General features: G+C 46.8%; 7 protein-coding genes across 8 annotated transcripts; 2 read left to right on the forward strand and 5 right to left on the reverse strand.

The window, feature by feature from the left end:
- Window positions 1-1,304: 1,304 nt before the first annotated feature.
- Window positions 1,305-21,075, reverse strand: LOC117579782. 2 transcript variants are annotated; one of them, XM_034265842.1, is made up of 6 exons: window positions 20,791-21,075; window positions 20,652-20,735; window positions 20,441-20,588; window positions 20,297-20,380; window positions 20,046-20,234; window positions 1,305-1,339 (listed from the first exon to the last, which is right to left on the reverse strand). In XM_034265842.1, exons 1-5 carry the CDS (start codon window positions 21,016-21,018, stop codon window positions 20,053-20,055), a joined length of 726 nt encoding a protein of 241 aa, XP_034121733.1. In that variant the 5' UTR covers window positions 21,019-21,075; the 3' UTR covers window positions 1,305-1,339; window positions 20,046-20,052. The 2 variants fall into 2 exon arrangements, with proteins under 2 accessions (XP_034121733.1, XP_034121732.1); XM_034265841.1 differs by lacking the exon at window positions 1,305-1,339 and having other exon boundaries at window positions 20,000-20,234.
- Window positions 10,138-11,973, forward strand: LOC117580530 (cytosolic non-specific dipeptidase-like). Its single transcript, XM_034267123.1, has one exon. The coding sequence runs from the start codon at window positions 10,138-10,140 to the stop codon at window positions 11,971-11,973; it is 1,836 nt and encodes a 611-aa protein (XP_034123014.1).
- On the reverse strand, window positions 12,924-14,415 carry LOC117580531 (UNC93-like protein). Its single transcript, XM_034267124.1, has 2 exons — window positions 13,368-14,415; window positions 12,924-13,307 (listed from the first exon to the last, which is right to left on the reverse strand). Exon 1 carries the CDS (start codon window positions 14,413-14,415, stop codon window positions 13,561-13,563), a length of 855 nt encoding a protein of 284 aa, XP_034123015.1. The 3' UTR covers window positions 12,924-13,307; window positions 13,368-13,560.
- Window positions 15,555-16,381, reverse strand: LOC117579785. The gene is made up of 4 exons (XM_034265844.1): window positions 16,162-16,381; window positions 15,989-16,107; window positions 15,776-15,926; window positions 15,555-15,718 (listed from the first exon to the last, which is right to left on the reverse strand). The coding sequence occupies exons 1-4, from the start codon at window positions 16,331-16,333 to the stop codon at window positions 15,570-15,572; spliced, it is 591 nt and encodes a 196-aa protein (XP_034121735.1). The 5' UTR covers window positions 16,334-16,381; the 3' UTR covers window positions 15,555-15,569.
- LOC117580532 lies at window positions 16,823-17,477 on the forward strand. The gene is made up of 4 exons (XM_034267126.1): window positions 16,823-16,967; window positions 17,026-17,109; window positions 17,176-17,323; window positions 17,374-17,477. Exons 1-4 carry the CDS (start codon window positions 16,857-16,859, stop codon window positions 17,475-17,477), a joined length of 447 nt encoding a protein of 148 aa, XP_034123017.1. The 5' UTR covers window positions 16,823-16,856.
- On the reverse strand, window positions 17,741-18,559 carry LOC117579784. The gene is made up of 3 exons (XM_034265843.1): window positions 18,355-18,559; window positions 18,070-18,301; window positions 17,741-18,011 (listed from the first exon to the last, which is right to left on the reverse strand). Exons 1-3 carry the CDS (start codon window positions 18,481-18,483, stop codon window positions 17,770-17,772), a joined length of 603 nt encoding a protein of 200 aa, XP_034121734.1. The 5' UTR covers window positions 18,484-18,559; the 3' UTR covers window positions 17,741-17,769.
- On the reverse strand, window positions 19,197-19,953 carry LOC117579786. Its single transcript, XM_034265845.1, has 4 exons — window positions 19,798-19,953; window positions 19,654-19,737; window positions 19,444-19,591; window positions 19,197-19,391 (listed from the first exon to the last, which is right to left on the reverse strand). The coding sequence occupies exons 1-4, from the start codon at window positions 19,930-19,932 to the stop codon at window positions 19,213-19,215; spliced, it is 546 nt and encodes a 181-aa protein (XP_034121736.1). The 5' UTR covers window positions 19,933-19,953; the 3' UTR covers window positions 19,197-19,212.
- Window positions 21,076-21,172: the final 97 nt, after the last annotated feature.

Consider the following 21,172-nt stretch of genomic DNA (forward strand, 5'->3'; position numbering starts at 1 on the left):
AGCCGCACAGGAGCCCCGCCGACTAACTTGGCTTTAATTATGCCAATCGGCAAAGACCGTTACGCCTTGGCTCAATGCCTCAATAAAAGACGCCATAAATGTGCAAATTAGTCGTCTGATGGCTAATCAAGCACGCAGGGATTTGAAGAGCCCCAGCCCCAGCCCCAGACCCAGACCCAGACCTCAATTCCAACTCCAACTCTAACCACTGGCCAGTGCTTGGCTTCCCTGTGTATGTGTATGCTGCACATAATCTGATTAATAAAGCGATTTGTGCTCGGAGTGATTAGCAATATTTTCCATAATTAGAAGCCATTAAGTCGGACATCGAGCCACGAGCCAAGTCGGAAAGCTAATCAAAAAAGAGGGGAGCGGGAACGGGAACGGGAGCTGCCCCAGTGTAAGCCAATAGGATCCGACTGACTGGCAGTGAATCAGACAGAATGCTTCAGGCTGGTCGATAAAGTTTCGATAAAACTTTGCCCAACAGATGATATACATGGAATTTACTCACTAACTAACTATCTTTTTCGGGAAGGGGAATTAATACACAAACAGCAACAGAAATACCTTTCCTCGAGCGGCCAAGACATATTCAAAGTTGTTTCGGTTTTCAAGGTGGAAGTTGGAGTAACCGCAGCCTAGAAGACGCCGAGACCATTGGCAGCTACGCGCCGAGTTGTTCGCCCGTTTAATTTAAACTTGCAACGCAACTAACGACAGTTTTTTAATTAAAATACCAAAGACAAAGCGCAAAAAACAAAAATGGAAACAATGGCGCTGGCACTGAAGCTGCGACTGCAGCTACCAGAGAAACAGCGAAAAAGTTGGCAAGAAGTTTCGAAAAACTTAAGCACTTGCGAGGAGGTGTGGGCAGGAAGGAAAGGTAGCTGTAGCTGTAGCTGGTTGCTGGTTGCTGGTAAGGGCCGGACAGCGGCGGAGACAGGCGTGTTAAAATATTATGAAGCACTTAGGTGAGCTTCAAAATGGTACAGTTGTGCTCAGACACTGCCTCCTGTTCCGGTGTACACAAACTCGTAGTTATGGAGCAGCGCTACTGTGTCTAGGTTTGCCTCTGAAATGAAATAGAGGACTTACAGAAGTGAAAGCGATTATGGGAACAGGTTCGCCATAGCCTAGCCTCAGCTCCATGGTAGAATCCTGCAGACTGGATTTTGTAACTTTAGTTTATTCATGCCAGAACAGGACTAGGACGGGGACAGGGAGGGACCAGCAGCAGTGCAAATGAAATTGAGCTGTTTGCACAGGGAACACACAGCACACAGCACACAGCATACAGCACAAAGTACAATGGAAAACAAAGCAAACTAAAATCAATGAGAGAACTTAAACCCGTTCAATTGGCAAGGTCACGTAGACAAGACAGAAGTGACCGCCCCATGCTGGCCATGGCCAATTTCGTTCGCCCCCCAAAATCTTGTTTGCACTGCCATTGCCGGCAAAGTGGAACGAAAAGGCGGCCCGGCCCACTCGATGAATATTTAAACAGTCGAAGGACCACTCGCAGGACAAACTACATAGAAGAGGGATTGGGATTGGGCATGATGCTGCCCTGCAATGATAATGAAAGCAATTATTTTTTTACAAAATGTCCCCCAAGTGCAATCTGCCATCGACCACTTGACGCTGCATTGGCGAAATCTTCGAGAGGAAGTGACTTTTAATTGAACGCCAAATTGCGCAGAGCTCGAGCTGGAGAGTGCTTGTAGATGAGAAATTTCAGTGCTTAATTACCTTCCTCCTGGCAAGGCTTCGCAGGCTTCCAGCTGCCTGTGGCCCAGTCAGACAATGTTGATTGTTTTAGGGCCAAAGTTGGTCCCCCACAATGGACAAGATAAAGTGCAAGAGTTTTGCACAGAAATTTCCACAGAATCATAGCGCTAATGGAACAACTTCGGCCAGGCACAATCAGCGGGTATCCATCTTCGAGCAATGTCCGGTAAAAGAAACATTCTGAATCATAGCAAATCAATTGATTATTGAAAACGATGACAAGACAACGGGCATGAAAAATTAGCTCTGGTTCTATCGTGGCTAAGCCCTGTGAAAAGCTGCTGAAGTGCATCATCTGTTGGATGCTTGCCCTCGAGGGCCCCCACATGTGCAGTCTGTTGTTCACACTCTCAGCTGCAGGCTCCTTGCTCCTTCGTACTCTGCAAAAGGACATGCCATGCCATTCGTCTCCATGTGTATTTGCCAAAATGACAAATTGCACAAACGTTGCAGCAGTCGTCGTCGTCTGAGAGGGAAGCCAAAAGCCATTTCGCTCCATTCCATTCCGGCAACCAAAGCCAAGCCAAGTCAGCAGCGGAAGTCGACTTGAATGCGCTTCAAAATGCCGTTGAATTATTTTAAAATGTCCTTCCCCTCCCCCTCTGCACTCTCCCACTCTCCACCATAACAATAGGCGCTACTTGAGTGTCTGCAATTATCTGAGAGTGCAGCAAAAAGTGAACAATGAAATGGAAATTACTTTTTGGCCAAAGTGCGAAAGAGTGCCGGACCAGCCACCGGGAAAAAGGGATACAACTAAATATTACAAATGGTTAGGGTCGTTCGGAGCCAATAAATTGAAGAACCAAAAGAAAATAATACCATTTCGCCGCACGATTGGCATGTCATGCTATGTCAATCTCTCCGCCCGTCCTCCCGGCCAGAGCTACGCGTTGGGCATCATAAATAAAGGACATGATTGCCATGTGAACCACCACTATGCCATGTGGTTCTTTATGCATTGTTGTAGCTCTTTTTTTAATATTTTGTATATTGGCAAATCCATCCGTCTGTGGTTCACTTAAATCCATCAAACATGAACAGGCATCGCCTCATGGTCCCCAAGCCCATGCCCCATGCCTCATGCCTTTTTGGCCACCACAGCAATGTGCAAAAATTGTATATATATCGTATATATTTATGTAAATTGCATGTATTTTATGTATATGCTATTAAAAGCTGCTGTGCAGTCTATTGGATTTTTGCGCGTGCCGAAACCACAGGGCGTACACGTAATTAGTCATATTCAACATGCGGACTAATCAAAGCTGTTCTCAAAATTCATATGGCTTTTGATACGTTTACGTAGGCACATATTTACATAAATACATACCTTCTTATTGTTTCTTAAACCGCTTTATATTGGGACAAGTCAGTGCACAAAACCGTAAGGGAAAATGAACACAGACACGAACAGATATGTTTTTATATAGGCTGCACTTGTTATCCGCAGAGACAGATACAGAGACAATATCTAATTTAAATTATGGCGGCATACATTCACATGTATTTACTTTGCACTTGAGTGGGAGAGTCTCTGTATGCAAATGATACAACAGAATTTGCATAAAAAGAACCATCAATCTAGACCAGCTACAAGTTTGGCTATGATAATTGATGGCCTAAATTGTAATTGCTGCATCGCAATGATTCAACGATAAAGTAAACGATAAAAAAAATAGAAATACACGCATGTGATATGTAAATGTAATGCTATTAACAGTTCTCGTTGAAGGGCTTTTTTTTATGCACATATTAAGGCGATTAACACGTGAGTTTTGTAGTCAATTTTTTGTAGTTTGTGGTTGAAATTCAATTGGTTTGAATATTATACACGCAAAATTATTTGTTTGTGGTCGTGTGGGAAAAACAGAAGTTAGACACAATTAGTAAATAAATGCAACCATTTTAGAATAAGAAGAATCAAGCTAAATAAATTAATTAAATGTCTCTCATGCACGTATAGTTAATGTTTTTTAATGTTTAAAGGCGCTTGAACTGCTGTTTTTGTGGCATTTATTTCTATTGTAAATATTATTTGCAGACCAATGAAATGTACACAAATATTTGTTTCTCTTTTTTGTAAACATTTTTTAACATTTGTATTCATTTGTGTGGTTTCTTTATGATCATTTTGTGCAGCAAATTGTTCAGTGAGCTTTTACAGCAGCAAATACAAATTTAAATATATTTTTGTATTCAATTGTCGGGCGGGTTTCAACTTCTAAAAAAAATGCATTTAAAACCTACATAAAAGGGCATTAATATTCCCTGGATTTCCTTGTGTTTCCCTGCTTAGTGTTGGGGGATAATTAAAAGTCCAGACACACTGTGGAACATGAGCGGAACACCCCGCTAATGTCCAGCGCATTACAGACGAGTGACTGAAGCGCTTAAACAGATTGTCACGGCAGAAGGAGACACGAGACCCTAACCCATAAAAGCACACACTCGGATAACACCAGAGACACACATGACCACATATGTGGACATGTGTGTTTGCATGTTGATGGACTCATGGAGCTCATGGATATCCACTCGAAGGGGCACAGCGTAACGTATGCAGCAGATTTTAGCAGGATGTCGCTGCAGTTGTTGTGGGCAATAGTGGGATAATACGCTCCTTGTTCTCGTTGTTCCTGTTGTTTTTGCTGTTGTTGTGTGGCTCCTTCTGAATAACTTCCTACGGTCAACGCTGGCTGCCATTGGCAACAGTACCAATGCATTGCCAAAGATTATTGCATAATTTCCACAGAGCGAGAGAGAGAGAGAGATGGACACGGACACCGGCAGACAAAATGAACATCATTTGCAAGTGCGGATTGTACCGGAGGCTGCGGGTTGGCTGGCAGGCAGCTTGAGCCCCACTGGCCGGGCAGCTAATCTTTGCCAAACAACGATGATAAATCGCCCGCCCAGCCAGCCACCCAGCCACCCAGCCATGCACACAAATACCCTGCTCCTGGCCCTGCCACGTACCGATCGGAGGAGTGACCTGCCCACACCAGAGCCCCCGCTGCCTCATTAAATTTAAATCGTAGTCGCTTTTTAATTAAAAGCGAACAAAGCATCATTAAAAAATAGTTTGCGCCTGCTAATTTTTAGCATGTGATTTACATAATTCAATTAAAATTAAGTTATGAAACGGACGCACATTTCGCCCAAATTGTTGGCCCGTGTGAGTGGGGGGGGGGACCCCGCAGAGTACCACGGGGATTGGACGAGCGACAATCCGCTTTGACGTCTGCCCAGACCTGGGACTCTGCTTAGTTATGCAAATTATGAATGAATTGTGTGCGCAGTGGATTTTTGTTTGTTGAAGCGGCAAAAATGAATAGCGCAAAAGGAAATGACAACTGAAAATGGTTACAGAGGAAGCTGCAGAGGAAAGAACGAAGAGCAGGAAGAGAGCGCTACTTGAATTTGGGAAATTAAAGCAAATAAGTGGAATTGATGGACACACAAAAAGGGGGAGAAATTAGGTGGGAAAATGTACTATTTGAAAGGTAATTTAAAGATTTCCGAGTTCAATCCGAGATCCACACAATCCAAACTTTAACCAAAGCTACACCTGCGCAAGCATTAATTCCATTTGCCACTCGAGTGCCTACAGATAATGAGAACTTTATTGCCGGTGCTTTCTGTTCAAACAAATAGCCAATGTAATCGCAATCTCCATTGTCCAGTCGGCCATTTGACAAGTCGTACATATCCAGAACAGCAACAATACCAATGAGGGCACACGGCAATGGCTTGGGCTTATCTTTGGGCCAATCTGCAAGCACTCAATATGCCCCCACTGAGGGCAGACATGGACGCGAGCAGATTGCAGTACACGTTGGCGACACAATTTACACTACATTGACAAGCGACAACAAGATGGTGGGGAAAAACTCTGAGGACTTGGGCTGGGGGATAATGTAACGCACTCAATTACTTTTATTGTCTTACACACGCTCGCACGACAATTTTTGGGGCAACATTAGCCAGGGGTGGGGCTGGAAGCTGGCAACTTGAAGCTACTTCTGATGCCAATCAATCTGTGAAATGCTTTCAGCCAAAACTTCACGCGAGGCGGCAGAGAATAAGCTTTAATGGGAGTCTCCGCTTCTTATTTGGTCCATACAATTTCGACAAATTTCATTACATCAACGGCAGAAAGCAACCAACGGCAACGGCAGCAACAGCCAGAGCAGCCGGAAAAACTTTTCCACAAATACAGAAAAACAGCTAAAAAACTTTTGCAGCAACGCACACAATTCAAGTTAAAGTTGAAAACGAGAGACCACATGGCGAATGAGTGTTATCCACGTTATTTGACTATTTGCTGCTAATGCATGTCACCGTCGAAGGACAGGCAAGAACGAGGACTAGGCTGGGGCTGGAGTTGGAGCTGGAGCTGGGTCTATTATATGGAAAAAGAATATGTTGCCGCAGCTGCAGGTGAAGTGAAAGTTGACAACGCGGCGTCAGCAGAAAATTTCACTTTAGCCTCACGTAACCAACATGCCACGCCTCTCCCTTTGGTGCTGCTGCCTGCCTTCTACTGCTGTTGTTGCCACTAAAAGCAAATGCCAGGCAAAAAGCACAGGCAGACACAAACTCACACCCACATAACAATAAATAAAATATTGAGCTACATAAATTTACATTTTTTCGCGTAGACTTTCCTATACCCAGTGGAAAAGTTAGTCAGCAAAAGTCATGAGCAAAGAGAGCAAAGCAAAGCTTTGGCCTGCTGTGGAATTCAGTTGGTCAGGCAACAGCTGGTCGGTCGGTCACTTTGGCAGGCAGCTCTACCCTGACATGTTTTCTTAGACAATTCCCAACTCGAAAGTTTGCCAACTCGAATAGTTGCGAAAAAATTATCGGACAATTGAGAGAAGCGCTCACAGGGCCACACGCACACTGCTAGGAGGGAAGAAAAATTAATTAGAGCTGGCTGACCCACGACTTCTGGGGGGCCAGCTGTTGGAGCAGGTGGTTGGGCCGCTAATTGCGAAATTAATGATCAGACTGCGTGAACTCAAACAATGGCCACGGGGCCAGGCAGGCAATCGGTTCGCTGAATCAAGCAGAGACCATCCACAATTCGCAGCAACAATGGGAATGGCCGGGAACGGAAAGGAACAAAACGGAACGGAACAGTTGAAAAGTTTTAGTTAAGACAGGAAAAGTTGTAAATGGCAATTAGCTGGCGAGAAAGTTGATATGTCTTGGCACACGTATAGAGAACGTTCTACTACTGACCAGGCCAAGTGGGGAAACTGCTCTTTAATATTTATGGAAAGACAAAACAGCAAGCAGGAGACCCCAGTTCCTCGCTAATCTTCGCTATGGCCTGGCCTTAATCAACGGAAATTCAATGCCTGGCAAATAAGAAATTTGTTAACATTAAAATAACAACAATGGCCAGATGTCAGAGCCAAGAAGGACCAAGTCCCAGCCCCAGTCCAAGTCGGAGTAATTGTGAGTGCTTCTCCAAGACCCAGGCAAAATCCTTAGAACAAAACGTTAGCAGTACACACAGACATATACAGAAAGTGATTACAAATGAGGAGCGGCATGGCATGGTATTGGTATGGAATGCAGGGGAGAACAACAAAAACAACAACAACAACAGGAGCTGCGACAGGACAGAGCAGGACAGGACAGGAGCAGCGCGTAAAAGGAAGTGCGCCCTATGCCACGGGCACTAATTACGAGCGGCGAACAAATGGCATCGGGAATGGCAACTGTGGCGACAACGGAAGCTGGCACTGGCTGTGGCTCTGGCTCTGGCTCTAGCGCTGGCGCAGTCTTGACTTGGTTAACAAAGCGCACGCAACAATAATAGCAAAGAAATGGCAGAAGCTGCCAGAGCAACAGCTCCAGTGCAGGCAACAGCTCCAGAAACCAACAGAAATATCTCGAATCAGGCTTTAAAAATAAATAGCAACAACAGAAATACATGCAAACATGATTTAAGAATTTACCATACCTCGGTTGCTGCTACTGCTGCTGCTGCTGGCATCCTCCGAAGTTCTTTGCCAATTTCTGTGCTGCCTCCATAAGCCGGAAACCATAAAAAAGCAATTCGTTATTAAAACTGTATAACAGAGAGGCGAAATCTCCAATGCGAGCAAAAGCAAACGACGCGACACGCACAACTAAAACGAATTGGAAATGCACTTATCGAGATGCGTACGCACATGCGGCCATACATACACACATACATACATCTCTCTCTTGCTTATCTTCCCGCTCTCTCATTGCCTTGCATTTACGGTGCTTGGCGCTCTTTGCCTTCAGTCTTTCGCTGACCGTTTGCTAACTGCTTATCTCTCTCTTGATCACTAGTGTTTTTAAGAGAGCGCCAAGACTTCGCTTGCTCTCTGTAAAAGCTGCGTGCACTTCATTACCGACAGCAGCTTGATCTCGACAAAATATTTGCAGTGCCAAGTGGATGAATGAATGTTTTGACTTTAAGGAATTGAAAGTAAACTACTTGGAATTCACATGCGAATGCGAGTATAGCAGCAGCAGAGGTTTCCATATTCTGCTATAACCCACATCACAACCAATTTGTGCTGCGGCGCTACCCACTGCGGAGAAGAAGGCAAACGCTAGGAAAATATAAAGCGACAAGAGGGAGGGAGCGGCGCTGTACAATGCATATTGATAATGCACATAACAGCCATAAGTAACTGGCATCCTGGCAGACAAACGTGACCCAAGCAGCAGCACAAGAAAATGAAGGAGAGCCGGCAGTCTCGCTACTGAACAACACATGCGAGAGTGGAAAAGCAAGCGGGAGAGCAAGAGGTAGACACTGACAGAGTGGGACAGCAACACAGATGCCGAGCGAAGCAAATGACATGCAAATAAATGAGAACAAAGGGATAAACGAATGGCTGGGGCCAGTCGAAGTTGGCATTGCATTTGCCATCGTTGCCATCGTCCGTCGCATTCATGGCATGGAATGGCAAACGAGCCGCATAATTTTTGCCGACTGCACTTTGCGGCCAAGGCGCCGGATACGGCCGCCCTGCGGAGCAGAGACCTGCTCCAGCACACTTCCACCCCCTTGTCGTTGCTCCGCTGGTACTCTTGCTTTAATGAAGTATAACGCGACCAAATGAATGGCGTATTAAGAGAACGTCGCAACGTCCATACCCATGCCCATGCCATTCCTTGGCTGTGCTGTGCTGTGGATTGAAATGTGAGGATAAATCAAGGTGGGGCTGCTGCGGTAATTTGTAAGTCGCGTGGGGACCAACACGATAAGTAGCCAACAATATTTCTCCATTCACGAAACCCAGCCCGATCCCAACCGACGCGCTTGGACCCCAGACAATAAGCATAAATAACATAAACATGGAATATGAAGGAATGGAATGGAATGTGGAATGTGCCAGATGAAATAGACAAGACAGTGAGTGGACCGTATGACACTCCCGCTCTGTCTCGCGCTGCCAATCTCGCAGTTCCGTTACTCTCCCTCTGCTCTCCCCTTGCTCTCTCTCTCTCTCTGCTGATTAATGCTTGTTTGTTTGCATGGCCGTGTATCACTAATGGAATTCACATGTTGGGACATGACTGATTATGTACACATTAGTCGACTGATTTGCAATTCCAAGTGTGCCCGCGTATAACAGTGTCTTGTTGTGTTTGTGTGTGTGTGTCTGTCATGACTGTGTCCTGTCGGGGGCGCAACTTTTCCACTATGGCCTAGAAAACAATGTTGCAAGTCGTATTATGTAGATATGTGCGGGGCCTGGCAAATTGGCATTGGCAAATGTCAGATGGTGCGGCTGTGTGTGCATTTGGCACGTGTCCTGTCGCCACTGTTTAGCAACTGTACCGATGTGCCTCTCTACTGTAAAAGGTCCTGCCATGACTAAGCACATTATAGAGGCTGTTTCCAGCGAGTTGGCGCGCTAATTGGCAGCCGCTTTTGTGTTCTCTAGCAATTTTGCGTGCTCGATAATTTGCTTATGGCGATACAGATACAAAAGCTGGTGGCAGTTGCCAGGACACAGGAGCTGCCTTGTGTTTGTGCATGCGGCACAGCCGTGGGGCCACTTACCTTGTGGCAAGTGCAGCTCCTTTTTAAATTGCTTAATAAACATGCACAAAAGGAAAATGCACCAACTGCGGCGTTTGTTTAGCTAATTGACTGCACGAAGGAGCACTCCATGAATGCTCTCCACATTGAGAGTCGCAGTGCAGGCGACAAATGGCGAGAATTTTGGAATTTTCAAAGCACTTGAAATGTCTACAACTACTCGTAGTAGTTGCCTTGTAGATTCTTGTTGTTAAGCTCTTCAAAATTTACAGTGAATATTTATCCAAAGCATCAGAATGAAAGAGCACAAAAGTCATGTGCGGCTGCCACGTAGATCCAAACGATCTTCAAGTCGTCCGTACACTGGCTCCGATGACGAGTTGCCCTTTGGCCCCTCGCAAGCCTGTCGCTGCGAACACTGTGCGATCAGGAATCGACCCAAACCCACCGACGAGGACAATCTGAGATCCACAGCGATGCTGCGCAAGGTGGACGCTGCCGTCGAGAAGAATTTCGAGGAGACCCTGGTTGACCTGGAGGATTTTGTGCGTCTGCAATCAGTGTCTGCGGACTTGGAGTTGATAGCCGAAAGCCTAAAGGCCTTGTGCCTGTACCGCGATCGGCTGGAGCGCATGAGATTCAATATCTTCGAGTACAACATCAATGCGCCGCGTGGTGCCTGCGACACCTCGCCACACCCGAAGGTTGTGTTTGCCCACTACTTCTCATCGCCCTCGAAGAACACAATTCTGATCTACGCTTATCTGGATGTGGCTCCGGCCAAGTTCGAGGATGGCTGGCTGTCGGAGCCCTTTGAGTTCTACATGAACGACGACATGCTGTACGGGCGAGGAGTGTGCACCGGCAAGGGCATGGCCGTGTGCTGGCTGCAGGCCATCGAGGCCTGGTTGGAGTTGAACGACGATCTGCCCATAAATATCAAGTTCATTGTGGAGATTATGCACGCCGTGGGCAGTGTCGGACTGCAGCACTACTTGGAGGTGAAGAGAGAGTTCTTCCTGGACGTGGACTGCATTGTCTTTGGCAACAATTCCTGGATAAACGACGACAAGCCAATGATGAGCTGCAGCCTCACTGGCTGGGCGCACTTTGGCCTGGAGATGCGTGGCGCCGCAAAGACCCTGGAGGGGGGATTAGCGGGGGGACTCGTGTATGAACCCATGACGGATGTTTGTGCGCTGATGAACAGCCTCGTGGATAATCTCCATGTGCTGCAGATACCCGCGATTCAGCACATGGTGCGGCCCACTCTTGTCACGGAGTGGGCGCTGATCGAGTCGGCGATATTCAGTGAGTATGCCTACAAGGAGCAGTTTGGCATCAGGCGTCTCCGGTTTGAGCTGACAAAGGCCGAGCTGCTGCACAATCGCTGGTGCCAGAGCACCATGAGCATGCACGGCATCGAGGGCTGCTACAGCCGCAAGGGCTCATCCATGGCCATGCCCATGTCGGTGATGGCAAAGTTTTCCATTAAGCTTTTGCCCGACCAAACGGTGAACTTGGTGCACACCCACATCGAAGAGTTTCTGCGCACAAAGTGCGAGGAACTGAAGACACGAACCAACCTGAAGGTGCATCTGCTGGACTCGTGCGATCCCAGCATGTGGGGCCTCGATGCCAGGTACAGCAAGGCGCTCGTGCGCTCCATCAGCCGCGTCTATCAGCTGGAGCCGGATCTATCGATGAACATTGTCACCTGCCTGCCCATTGCCAGCACGTTCAAGAAGATCACCGCCAAACCCATCATCCTAATGCCCTATGCCCATCGCATGGACTACTCGCACGTGGTCAACGAGTCCATCCCGAAGCAGTGCTTCCTGCGCAACATCAAACTCTGCACGGGCCTCGTGCACGAGCTGTCGCTGCTGCCTGCACGTTGCAAGTGCGACGTCATCTTTGAGTACTGCAATCGCCAAGGCATTGCCGAAATGCTCAAGCCACACACAGAGAAGAACCTGCACAGGCCGACCATTTTCGCGCATATGAGAAGAACCAAATCCGTGAAGCCGCGGAACCAACAACCAGCGGAGCCTGATCCAAACAAACGCAAAAACCTCAGGGACTGGCTGTGTGCCCCATTCAGGCGCAAAAGGATGAGCACCACAAAGTAATCGTCTGTAAGGGAGTTCTTTTGTTAATCAATTGTATATGGAAAATGTTTAAAACAGATTTTGTGGGTAGAGATTACAGATCTGGCTCACATCCAGCTGCAGATTTTGGTTGCGACAAATGCGACTGCAAAACGCAAAGCTATACAAAGCGTGACTTGAGCTTCCTGTAGCGTCGCTTCCGGTTTAATTGAGCATGTAACGAGCAGAGCTTTAGCCCAAACACACACACAGAGAGACTGAGACTTGCCAAAGATATGCACACGTAACGGGTGCATGAAGAAGGGAACTGCAGGGACACCACGAACTTGGCAACAGGGGTGTGCGGCATAGTTATAGTATATGTTTTGTCTATGTTTATGTTTGCTGCCACAAGTATGTGTGTGCAGGTCAGAGCGAGGGACACGCTCGCACGCAGTTTGTGTTTGGCCAGAGACAACATTTGGCTGTGGGCGGCAGGCGCTGCCGCTGCTGTTGCAACTGCCACTGGCAGAGTCAGCTAATTGCCATGCCACACATAGCCACCCAAGCCCCAAGTCTAATCCCGCAAACACAAAACAAAAAATAAAGCAAAATGGCAACCGTTTTCAACGTTGCTTTTGCCCCTTCGCAGAGCGGAAATCAATCAATTTCCTGCGTAGACTTTGCCTTTTTCTTGTACTTTTTACTTTTTGTGTTGCCTTTCATTGAACAGCTATTGTCCAGAAAGAAATGTATTGAATGCTAGTTGAACAGGTGCATGAGGCAGGAAGCTGAGTAGTGGCAATGTTGTATAATTTAATTACAAATTTTCAACTCATTGTGCGGCATTCAATAATATTTATGAGAGATTTATGCACTCTTATTTATGGCACAGCAGCTCAACAGCTCCAACTCACTCACGTTCCAACTGCTTAATGATTTATTTTCCTGACATTTGCCCTAATTAAGTTCTGGCTCATAAAACACCGAAATAATTGTTAGAAAACCTGGTTTATTTATGGTTCATTATTGATAATACACAGCTGTAAAAAATGCACTCCACACTTGGTAGCTTCATTGTGGACTGCCACCTGGGAGTCCTGGGCTGCCATTGCGACCACCTCCTCCACCGCCACCGCCACCGCCTCGACCAGCACCTCCATCGCCACCTCTTCCTGCACCTTTACCGCCTTGGCCACCATTTCTGTTACGTAAAGGGCCACCACAGCAAGAGCAACGGTTACGAGTTCTTCCAGAAACAGTCACAGATCCAAAGGCAGTGGCAGACTTCTCAGCTGATCTTGCAGAGCCACTAAAGACGCTCACTTCTGTGGTGGGACCCAGAGCTCCTGCATCATCCCTACGCTTGGCTTGGCCTAAAGGACACACAATTTGAGATTAAAGATGAAGCTTTGAGGGATTCTCCACTGCCCTACCTCCATCCAGCCACAGCAGACAGCACACTAAGGCAAAGGCGAAGCACAGAGTCCGCATCTTGACAGCAAACTAATCCGTCCAGCGGCGTGACAAACGAATTATATTCGCTGCGCTCCAGCTCCAGCTCCACTGGCAGTCTCTCTCTCTTGTCACAATTGAGCCAAAACCCACCACACCTGGGGGGAGAGTGTCTCAACTCACCTTATTCTGATAGAGCACTTCGACGGCCAGAAATCCAATCAGACCCAGAGTGAGTATGAGCAGCATGATGTACAGCTTGGCCTCGATGCACAGCAGACTGGAGTAGATGAAGCCGAACACAAAGCCCACCGACTCGAACAGCCGATAGTTGGAGAAGGCCGCCTCCTTGTGGCGTCGAAAGAGCAGGCCATAGAAGGCCTGAATCTGGGTGACCCAAGCAGCATCGCTGATGCCCCAAAGCCCGGCCAGAGCATAGAAGACAACGGGATGATCCGGCACGGGGCGATAGTGCAGCTTGAAGCCCATGACAATGACGTTGACGGAGGCGCCTATGAAGATGATCATGGAGCGGCCAATGTACTTCATTGATACGCCAAATATAAAGCAGGAAATGGAGTCCATGACGCCCCAAGTGATCATCACGTAGCCAATCATATTAACGCCCAGGGCACAGGCCACAAAGCTCTGGGTGTACTCCGCCGCTATCCAGGCCTGCTCCAGTCCAATGAAGATGGTCAGCGGGATGAGCAGCTGCTGATTGGTGCGCTTCAATTGCCGCACTGTGGCCAGCAGATTGCGCACCGCAGTGCTGTCCTTGGCATGGGAGCCCTTGCGACCCTCGCCATAGCGCGTGAGTGGATCCAGGCAGAACACCACCAGCACAATGGCAACCAGCACACACGGCACATAGATCATGATCAGCACAAAGACATCTTCGGCTAAAGGCTGTGGTATGTCCTGGGCATACCAGCTGCAGTAATTGTGGCCACAGCAGCTGTAGTCCGTGTGGGTTTGGTTGACCTGAACCTCCTCGGGTGCCTGTAGGACTGTGGCAGGAGCAGGCATGGGAATTGGAGGCGTTTAGGTATGGATGGATCCAACGCAGCAGCCAAGACGCAGACAGGAGAGCAGACCAGATGAACTTACCGCCGCCAGTCGTGAGAATATTTTGTTGTGTTTTTGTGTGGAGTCCGAGAAGATCTTAACTTACCTTTGCCCAAACTTACCTTTACCTTTGCCTTTGCCACACTCCCGACCGTTGTTCCTTCACCATCAAGAGCCCATCCAGATCCAGGGATTTTCCAATTTCCATGGCAACTGCTACGCGGCAGTTCTCTCTCTCTCTCTCTCTCTCTCCACCCAGTTGACGTATTGACAGCGTAGCTATAAAATATTTTTGCTTATTTTTGTGAAATATATTTCATGGCACTGCACATCACAGCACAGTCTTAATAATAAATACTAAAAAGCCATGATGAGCTGCCCAAGCACACACAAAAGCCATCAAAGCCGCCAAGACTCAGTCCTGGAGCTGAGGCTGACATTGGGGCGGTCTCTGGAGCTGGAGCTGGAGCTGACGCTGACGAGCTTGCTGTGCCGTGCATTCCCAATGGATTTGCTCGTGCGTGTCGACAAGAATTTCAATTTGCAAACAATAAATTTGAGCAGCCAGTGGCTGCTCCTTGGAAGCAAGCAAAAAAAAAAGAAAGCGACTCCCAGCTATGTTTAATAAAGAAGAAATATTTTGCTTTTCTCTTTGGCTTCGTGTTGCAAGTGACAGGCAAGTGACAATTCCCGCAGTCTGTTTCAAGCTTGACAAATAGAATTAGATGCCGAATTAGAACTAAACATCTTCAATTTGTGATTTCAAAAGTGACAGACGCGGGCAGGCACAGCTCTGAGGCTCAGCTTTAAGCGGCCATCGGGCAGCCATTGCCGTTGGGCCTTCTTCTGGTCCAGGCAGACGCAAAACGGAAACGCAAAACAAAAGCGGAAATTAATCAATTTCCGTGTTGCCAGCCATTAAAAACTACAAAGGCAGTCGAGAGAGCAAAGCTGAAATAAAGTAACACACAACAAAACGAAGATGAGGCTGGAGTTTGTGGAGCTGCAAAATGGTTTCATGTGGACAGACTTGTGCCACAGAATAGCTGCTACAATTGAATGCATATTTTTATTTATCACAAAGAAGGCTTGTAGCTGACTGCTGGAAGTGGCTGCTAAGGAATAAATATGGCCATCCACTGCCTCGGATCCAGCGCACTTTTCACGATAGCAAACAGATCCGAATGCGCATCCGCCTCGTCTTCAGAGTTCGACATGTTGGCATAGATCGTATAAATCACATAAATAAAGCCAAATTCTATAACTAAAAGGGTAGATCTGATTGCTAAATATGTCTAAAATAACTTTCTATAAATATTACCCATTGTCAGCATGGAAATGATGATGTTGGTCAGCGCCTCAATGGCATCGCCCGCACACAGCTCGAAGAGCCACCAAAGCACAAAGAAAAGATCCAAGAGTAAGCCAGCAAGGCACCAGATTAGCCAGCATAGCATCAGCTCTGGTTTGTGCTGTAAATGGGGGATGTTTAAGGAGGGATATTCTGGCTAAAGCCACACAACTTTGCCCTCACCCATGTGATGCCTGCGATCATGAGCAAGGTAACCACAATCCACACATTCAACAGAAACAAATATGCCCAGAATATCCAAGTCTTCGTGGACTCCTTCAGGTATCTGTGACCCAATAGACCTAGGAGGGAGCACAAGGCTTAAGATCACAGATTTACGGCTGCCATTTGCTTACCTCTCAGAGTTGGCTTGGCGTTGCCTTCAGCTGTTGGCTGCTCGACATCATTGAGCTCACTTTGGTGGGAGCGACTACGCAGCAAGTAGAAGATCATCAGCTCAAAGACCAGCACGCCCAGTATGTCCATCCAGCCAATGGCCAGGCCAAAGGCATTCAAGGCATTTATCATGTCTCTTCTCACAGCTCTCTGTCTTTGTCTCTAAGTTTCCCAGCGGCTGCTCTGTTGACACGAAAAAAAGGAAACTGAAACTGGAAGTGAAATGTTCAAAAAGGTTTTTGTAGCACCCTGGGGGGGGCCCCGCTCCAACACTTCCTTGAACCGAGTTGCAAATGAGCGCGAAAAAAGTAAATTATATTTGTCAACGGGGGATTCTCTCACACTCAGCCAGAGTAATGGCTCTGTCTGCGTGTGTGTAGCCGCCGCACGTATTTCATCAGCATGGCATTATGTACATATATAGCAGGAGTATGTCCCATTTTTTGCCATGCATAAATAGACGCGACGAGCAACCTCGGCAGCCAAGTCAGCCCCCGAGCACAGACCGAGAGACTTGGCTGCTGTTTCCGTTTCCGTTTCCGTTTTAATACCTTTGAGTAAGGCCACACTTTGGGCATGCTCTGTCAGGCGATCAAATCTACTTTCTCTGTAGTGTCAAAAGTGATCTCTAAGCTGCTGTTTTCCCCCTGAAAATATGCTCCAGCCAGAGACCACTTTATTGCTGGGCGCCTATGTGATTGCCATTTTCGATCTGCTGTGCGCTTCGCTCTTCACTGGACTCTGTCTCAATACAATCTTTGAGCATGTAAGAGACACCCTATAAGAGTTTACCAGACTCTACCAAGTGCTAACTGCACCCACAGCTCAGTTGGCTGTCCATGTTTGCCGTGGTTTTTGGCATCTTCTGGGTCTCTATGATTTTTGTGCTCTTTCTGGGCATTTATGCGGTACGCCAGCAAGTGGCATAAGCCCAAATTGGTTGGCCGTGTATTACCCTGCCCGTTTAATTGCAGCGCAATCCCAGATGTCTGCGTGCCTGGATCCTCTTCTCCATGGGCGGCATCCTGCTGGAAATGTGTCTGCTGCTGTATGCCGTTTTCCGCCAGAGTAAATTCCAAATTGGATTGGTCAGAAATGGACTGTTTCTTGTAGCGAGTTTGAGTGAGTTTTGCAAATATTTTCAAGCACTTCTATATGGGTTCTTGTTGCAGTTGTGGAGCTTATTTTCCTGTACACCGTCTGCCAGTTCTACAAGGCGCTGGCACGCTGTAAAGTTTGCCAACGATCGCTGGAAATCAAAGGCAAACCGCGATAAATAAATCTTTACTTGTACAATTTTCTTAGGGTATTTAAAGCTTCGATTCAGCATCATGCGACTGTCTTTTCCTTGAGTTTTTGCTGCGCAAATTATTTTAAAAGGATTTTGTGTTTAACATTGGCACACGCACGTCGCCCGTAGCCCGTAGCCCGTCTGTATGCCAGAGTGGAGTGGTCTCTGCATCCTTGCGGCTTTAAAGACAAAATACTTCAGCTGCAGCTTGTTTTATTTTTAATATAAGTAGAACGGAGCAGCTGGAGTTCTGATGTTAAAAACAAAAATAAAAATCCTAGACCAATCCTTGGCGCATTCTCTTCGCCAGATTATTGAGCATCGCTTTATCCCGCTGCCAGCGCACCTTGGCGAGCCGCTTCTGGCGCTTATACTCGTACTCCGCCTCCTGTCTGACATCCCTCACCTGTCCATCAGCTCCACCTTTGGCTCTTGGACTCTGCTTGTTCTGCGCATTGTCGTATCCCGTCATTTCCAGATACAACAGATGAACGATGTACACAAATGTCATTTCCACAGCTGCAAAAAGAGAGCTGCATAAAGAAAGGTCCCTTGACCTGAAAAGAGCTGAACTCACCCAAGCCCACAAATGGGAAGACCGTGATTTTGACACCCTCCCAGTTCACAGAAACGGCCAAGGTCAGGCCATAAATGAGTATAATGCCATCCAATAATATGCCCAGACAGGTGAACGCCAACCAGCAACGAACCAAAGTCAATTGGCGCCTGTAGATGCCCAGCACCAGCACAATAATTACTAGGATCCAAAATATGGTAAAGATCAATGCAGCCAGCAAGGTCCAATGGTGCTAGGGAGGATTATTTGCTAAAGTAGTTCATGGCTGAGTAAACCCTCTCTTACATTCTTTGCATAGAGCATGCCAGAGACGACGGCAAAGAGCACGGCAGAGACCAGGTCGAGCAGTGCAATGGCATAGGCGCACAGCACTAAATATCCATCAGAATTCGACGACGACGACGACGAACCCATTGCCACAGCCAAAAGTTCATCAGAGCTCGGGCACTGGCACTGGCAATGTTGTCTACTAAATCAAAGCTATAATGATGATAAGCACGTACTTTCCAAGGGGGTAACGAGTGGGCGCACCAGAGCTCTTGCCCTTGCCCTCGGACTGGCGCTCTGGTGCTGGTCCTGGCTGTTAATCAATGCCGTTTGATTGCCAAAACTCCACCTCAGCCTGCCATACACTGGCCACAGTGGTTCCACACCAATTTTCATTCTTGCAATTATATTTATGGTTGCCCCAACATGTCTCGCCCCTGTGAGTCCCAAAAGTCAACCAATACCAGTGTGATTTGACTCCGCCCACTGCGCAGCGACCTCCACTGACTATGTGACAAGTTTGTGTGAACATCTGTCCATCCGCTCGTCCTTTCGTCCTTCATTTATGGCATTTGTTTTGTCAGCAAGCCTTGGAGATTGGATTCCTGTGCCCATTGGGAGAGGGCATGGGCTTAGGGTGGGAGCAACGTGACTAGCAGCTCGAAGACAGGCCACAAAAAAAATAATATTGTATAGAAAAACCACACAAGTCAATTAATATTATTATTATTATTGTTTTGTGGAAGAAAAGAATTGATTTGGCCCCACACTCTTGGCCAGTAAATTGCAGAAAAAGAAATTATATTTGTTTCAGGTATTTCTTTTGAATCTATAAGATATATATTTTTTATACCAACCCCAAGCTCTACTTAGTACTTATTCCTGCCATCTTTTCGTATCTGTGGCTGGATATGCTGACGTTTCGCTGTGCAGGTCACTGGGCGTGAAAAGTCTGTGACTTTGGGCATTCCCTTGCTCGTGGTGGTGTAGCTGGTAAAGGTGACTCACTCTTCGATAATAACTGTAAACCAAATACAGACAAGTGCACTCGACAACTGCAATTGGTACGGGATACATAAGTGCAAACAATGGCCATGTTTTGTATACCTATTCCAAAGTAGAGTACAGTCCAATGGAGGAAATGCAACCAGTCAAAGGTGAGCGATGAAGTCACATTCCACACCAGATACACAATGTCCGTGAGTGTGCCAATGCCCGAGAAGAAGAGCCAGAATATGAAGAGCAGCGGACGACCCTTGAGAGTTATGTATTCGAATTATGGCAATGAAATTGGAGTCAGTCTGGAGCCACATTTACCTGCCACAGGCCCACAAAGAGTGCAACAACAGTCAGAAACCAAACGATGGTGCCCAGAAAAGCCAAAGTCGTGTAGAGATTCGTCTGGTTGGGCACAAAGTTAGTGAGAGTAGTGGTAGAATTTAGCCTCAGACTGCCACTTACATGCGTTATCAACAGACCCGTGGTATCCACCAGAAAGTACAGCGAGTGAAACAGTTCAAAGGCGTCAATCGCATAGCAGACCATCAACAGATAGTCCCTGTGCGCTGGCAGCATTTCTTCCTGATGTTCCCTCATTTCTTCGGAATATGTGGCACAATGTTGTATACGAAATATAAATATATTTTATTTGGCAGTGAAACACACAGCCAGCCAAGCAAGTTACAGTGGGGAAAGTGTACAAAATCGAACAACGAATCATTTCTTGGCTTTCTTTTTGGCTTCCGCTTTCTTCTTGTCCTCCGCTTTCTTCTTCTCCTGTGCCTTCTTCTTCTCCTTGTCTTTCTTCTCCTGTGCTTTCTTTTTGTCATCGGGTTTCTTCCTTTCACTGCCACTCCTCTTTCTGTCGGTGCTTTTCTGACTGCCGCCCGATTTGCAGCCTATTAAAGATTTAATTTAATTTAAAAACAGCAAAAGTTGAGTTGAGATTTTCATTGCTTACAGCCCTTTTCAGCTCCCTTCTTCCCTGTGCCAGCCATTAACAAATAATAACGATATATAAAATATAGGCAGGTAAATTCCACAACTGAAAATGGTTCCAAAATGTAACCACAGGTCGAAAATTCTCATCGGAAAACCAACTTACGTATGCCAATAAAAATGATTGTGAACTCCTGCAGATGATCCCAGTCCACAGTTATGGAACTTGTAATGCCCCATATGAGAAATAAAATGTCCACAACGAAACCCACGGCAGAGAACAGGATCCAGGCACGAACAAACGCAGGACGACGCTGTGGAGGCAGTTAGTCAAAGTCAACCCAACCCCAGGCAGGCTCTACACTAATTATACGCACCTTCCACAGACCCACAAGCAGCAGAATGACAACCAGCACCCAGAATATAGCGCCAGCTAGGGCCAGGCTGGAAATGAGATGAAACTATGGCCAGGGAGAGTCACCAAAGGAAGACCAAAAGGACATGCCAGACACTCACCCGCACCACCAGCAGCATGGTGGCCTGCACCGCAAAGTACAGAGCATGGATCAGATCGGTGATGGCTATAAAGTAGCATATTTTCAGCAGATTCTTTTCGATGGCCGCTATGAGCGGATTGCTGGGCAGTTTCTTTTTGTTGTCTTTACTCTTTGTGGGGCTTTCCTTTTTCTTTGGTTCCTTTTTGGGTGATGGCTTCTTGGGGGGTTTCTTTTTGTCTGTGCCCATGATTTACGTAGAAAATAAATCTGTTTTTTAAGTTTGAAGTTAAGTTTAACAAAGCACATGAGATTTGAATGCTGTTGTGTTTGGCGCAATAAATTGATTTTGAAACATCAATGGCTTTCAAACTGTAATCAGCTGTGCGCGCAAACTGTGCGCG

Source organism: Drosophila guanche, unplaced genomic scaffold, assembly GCF_900245975.1.
Source record: "Drosophila guanche unplaced genomic scaffold, DGUA_6, whole genome shotgun sequence".
Lineage (NCBI taxonomy): Eukaryota > Metazoa > Arthropoda > Insecta > Diptera > Drosophilidae > Drosophila > Drosophila guanche.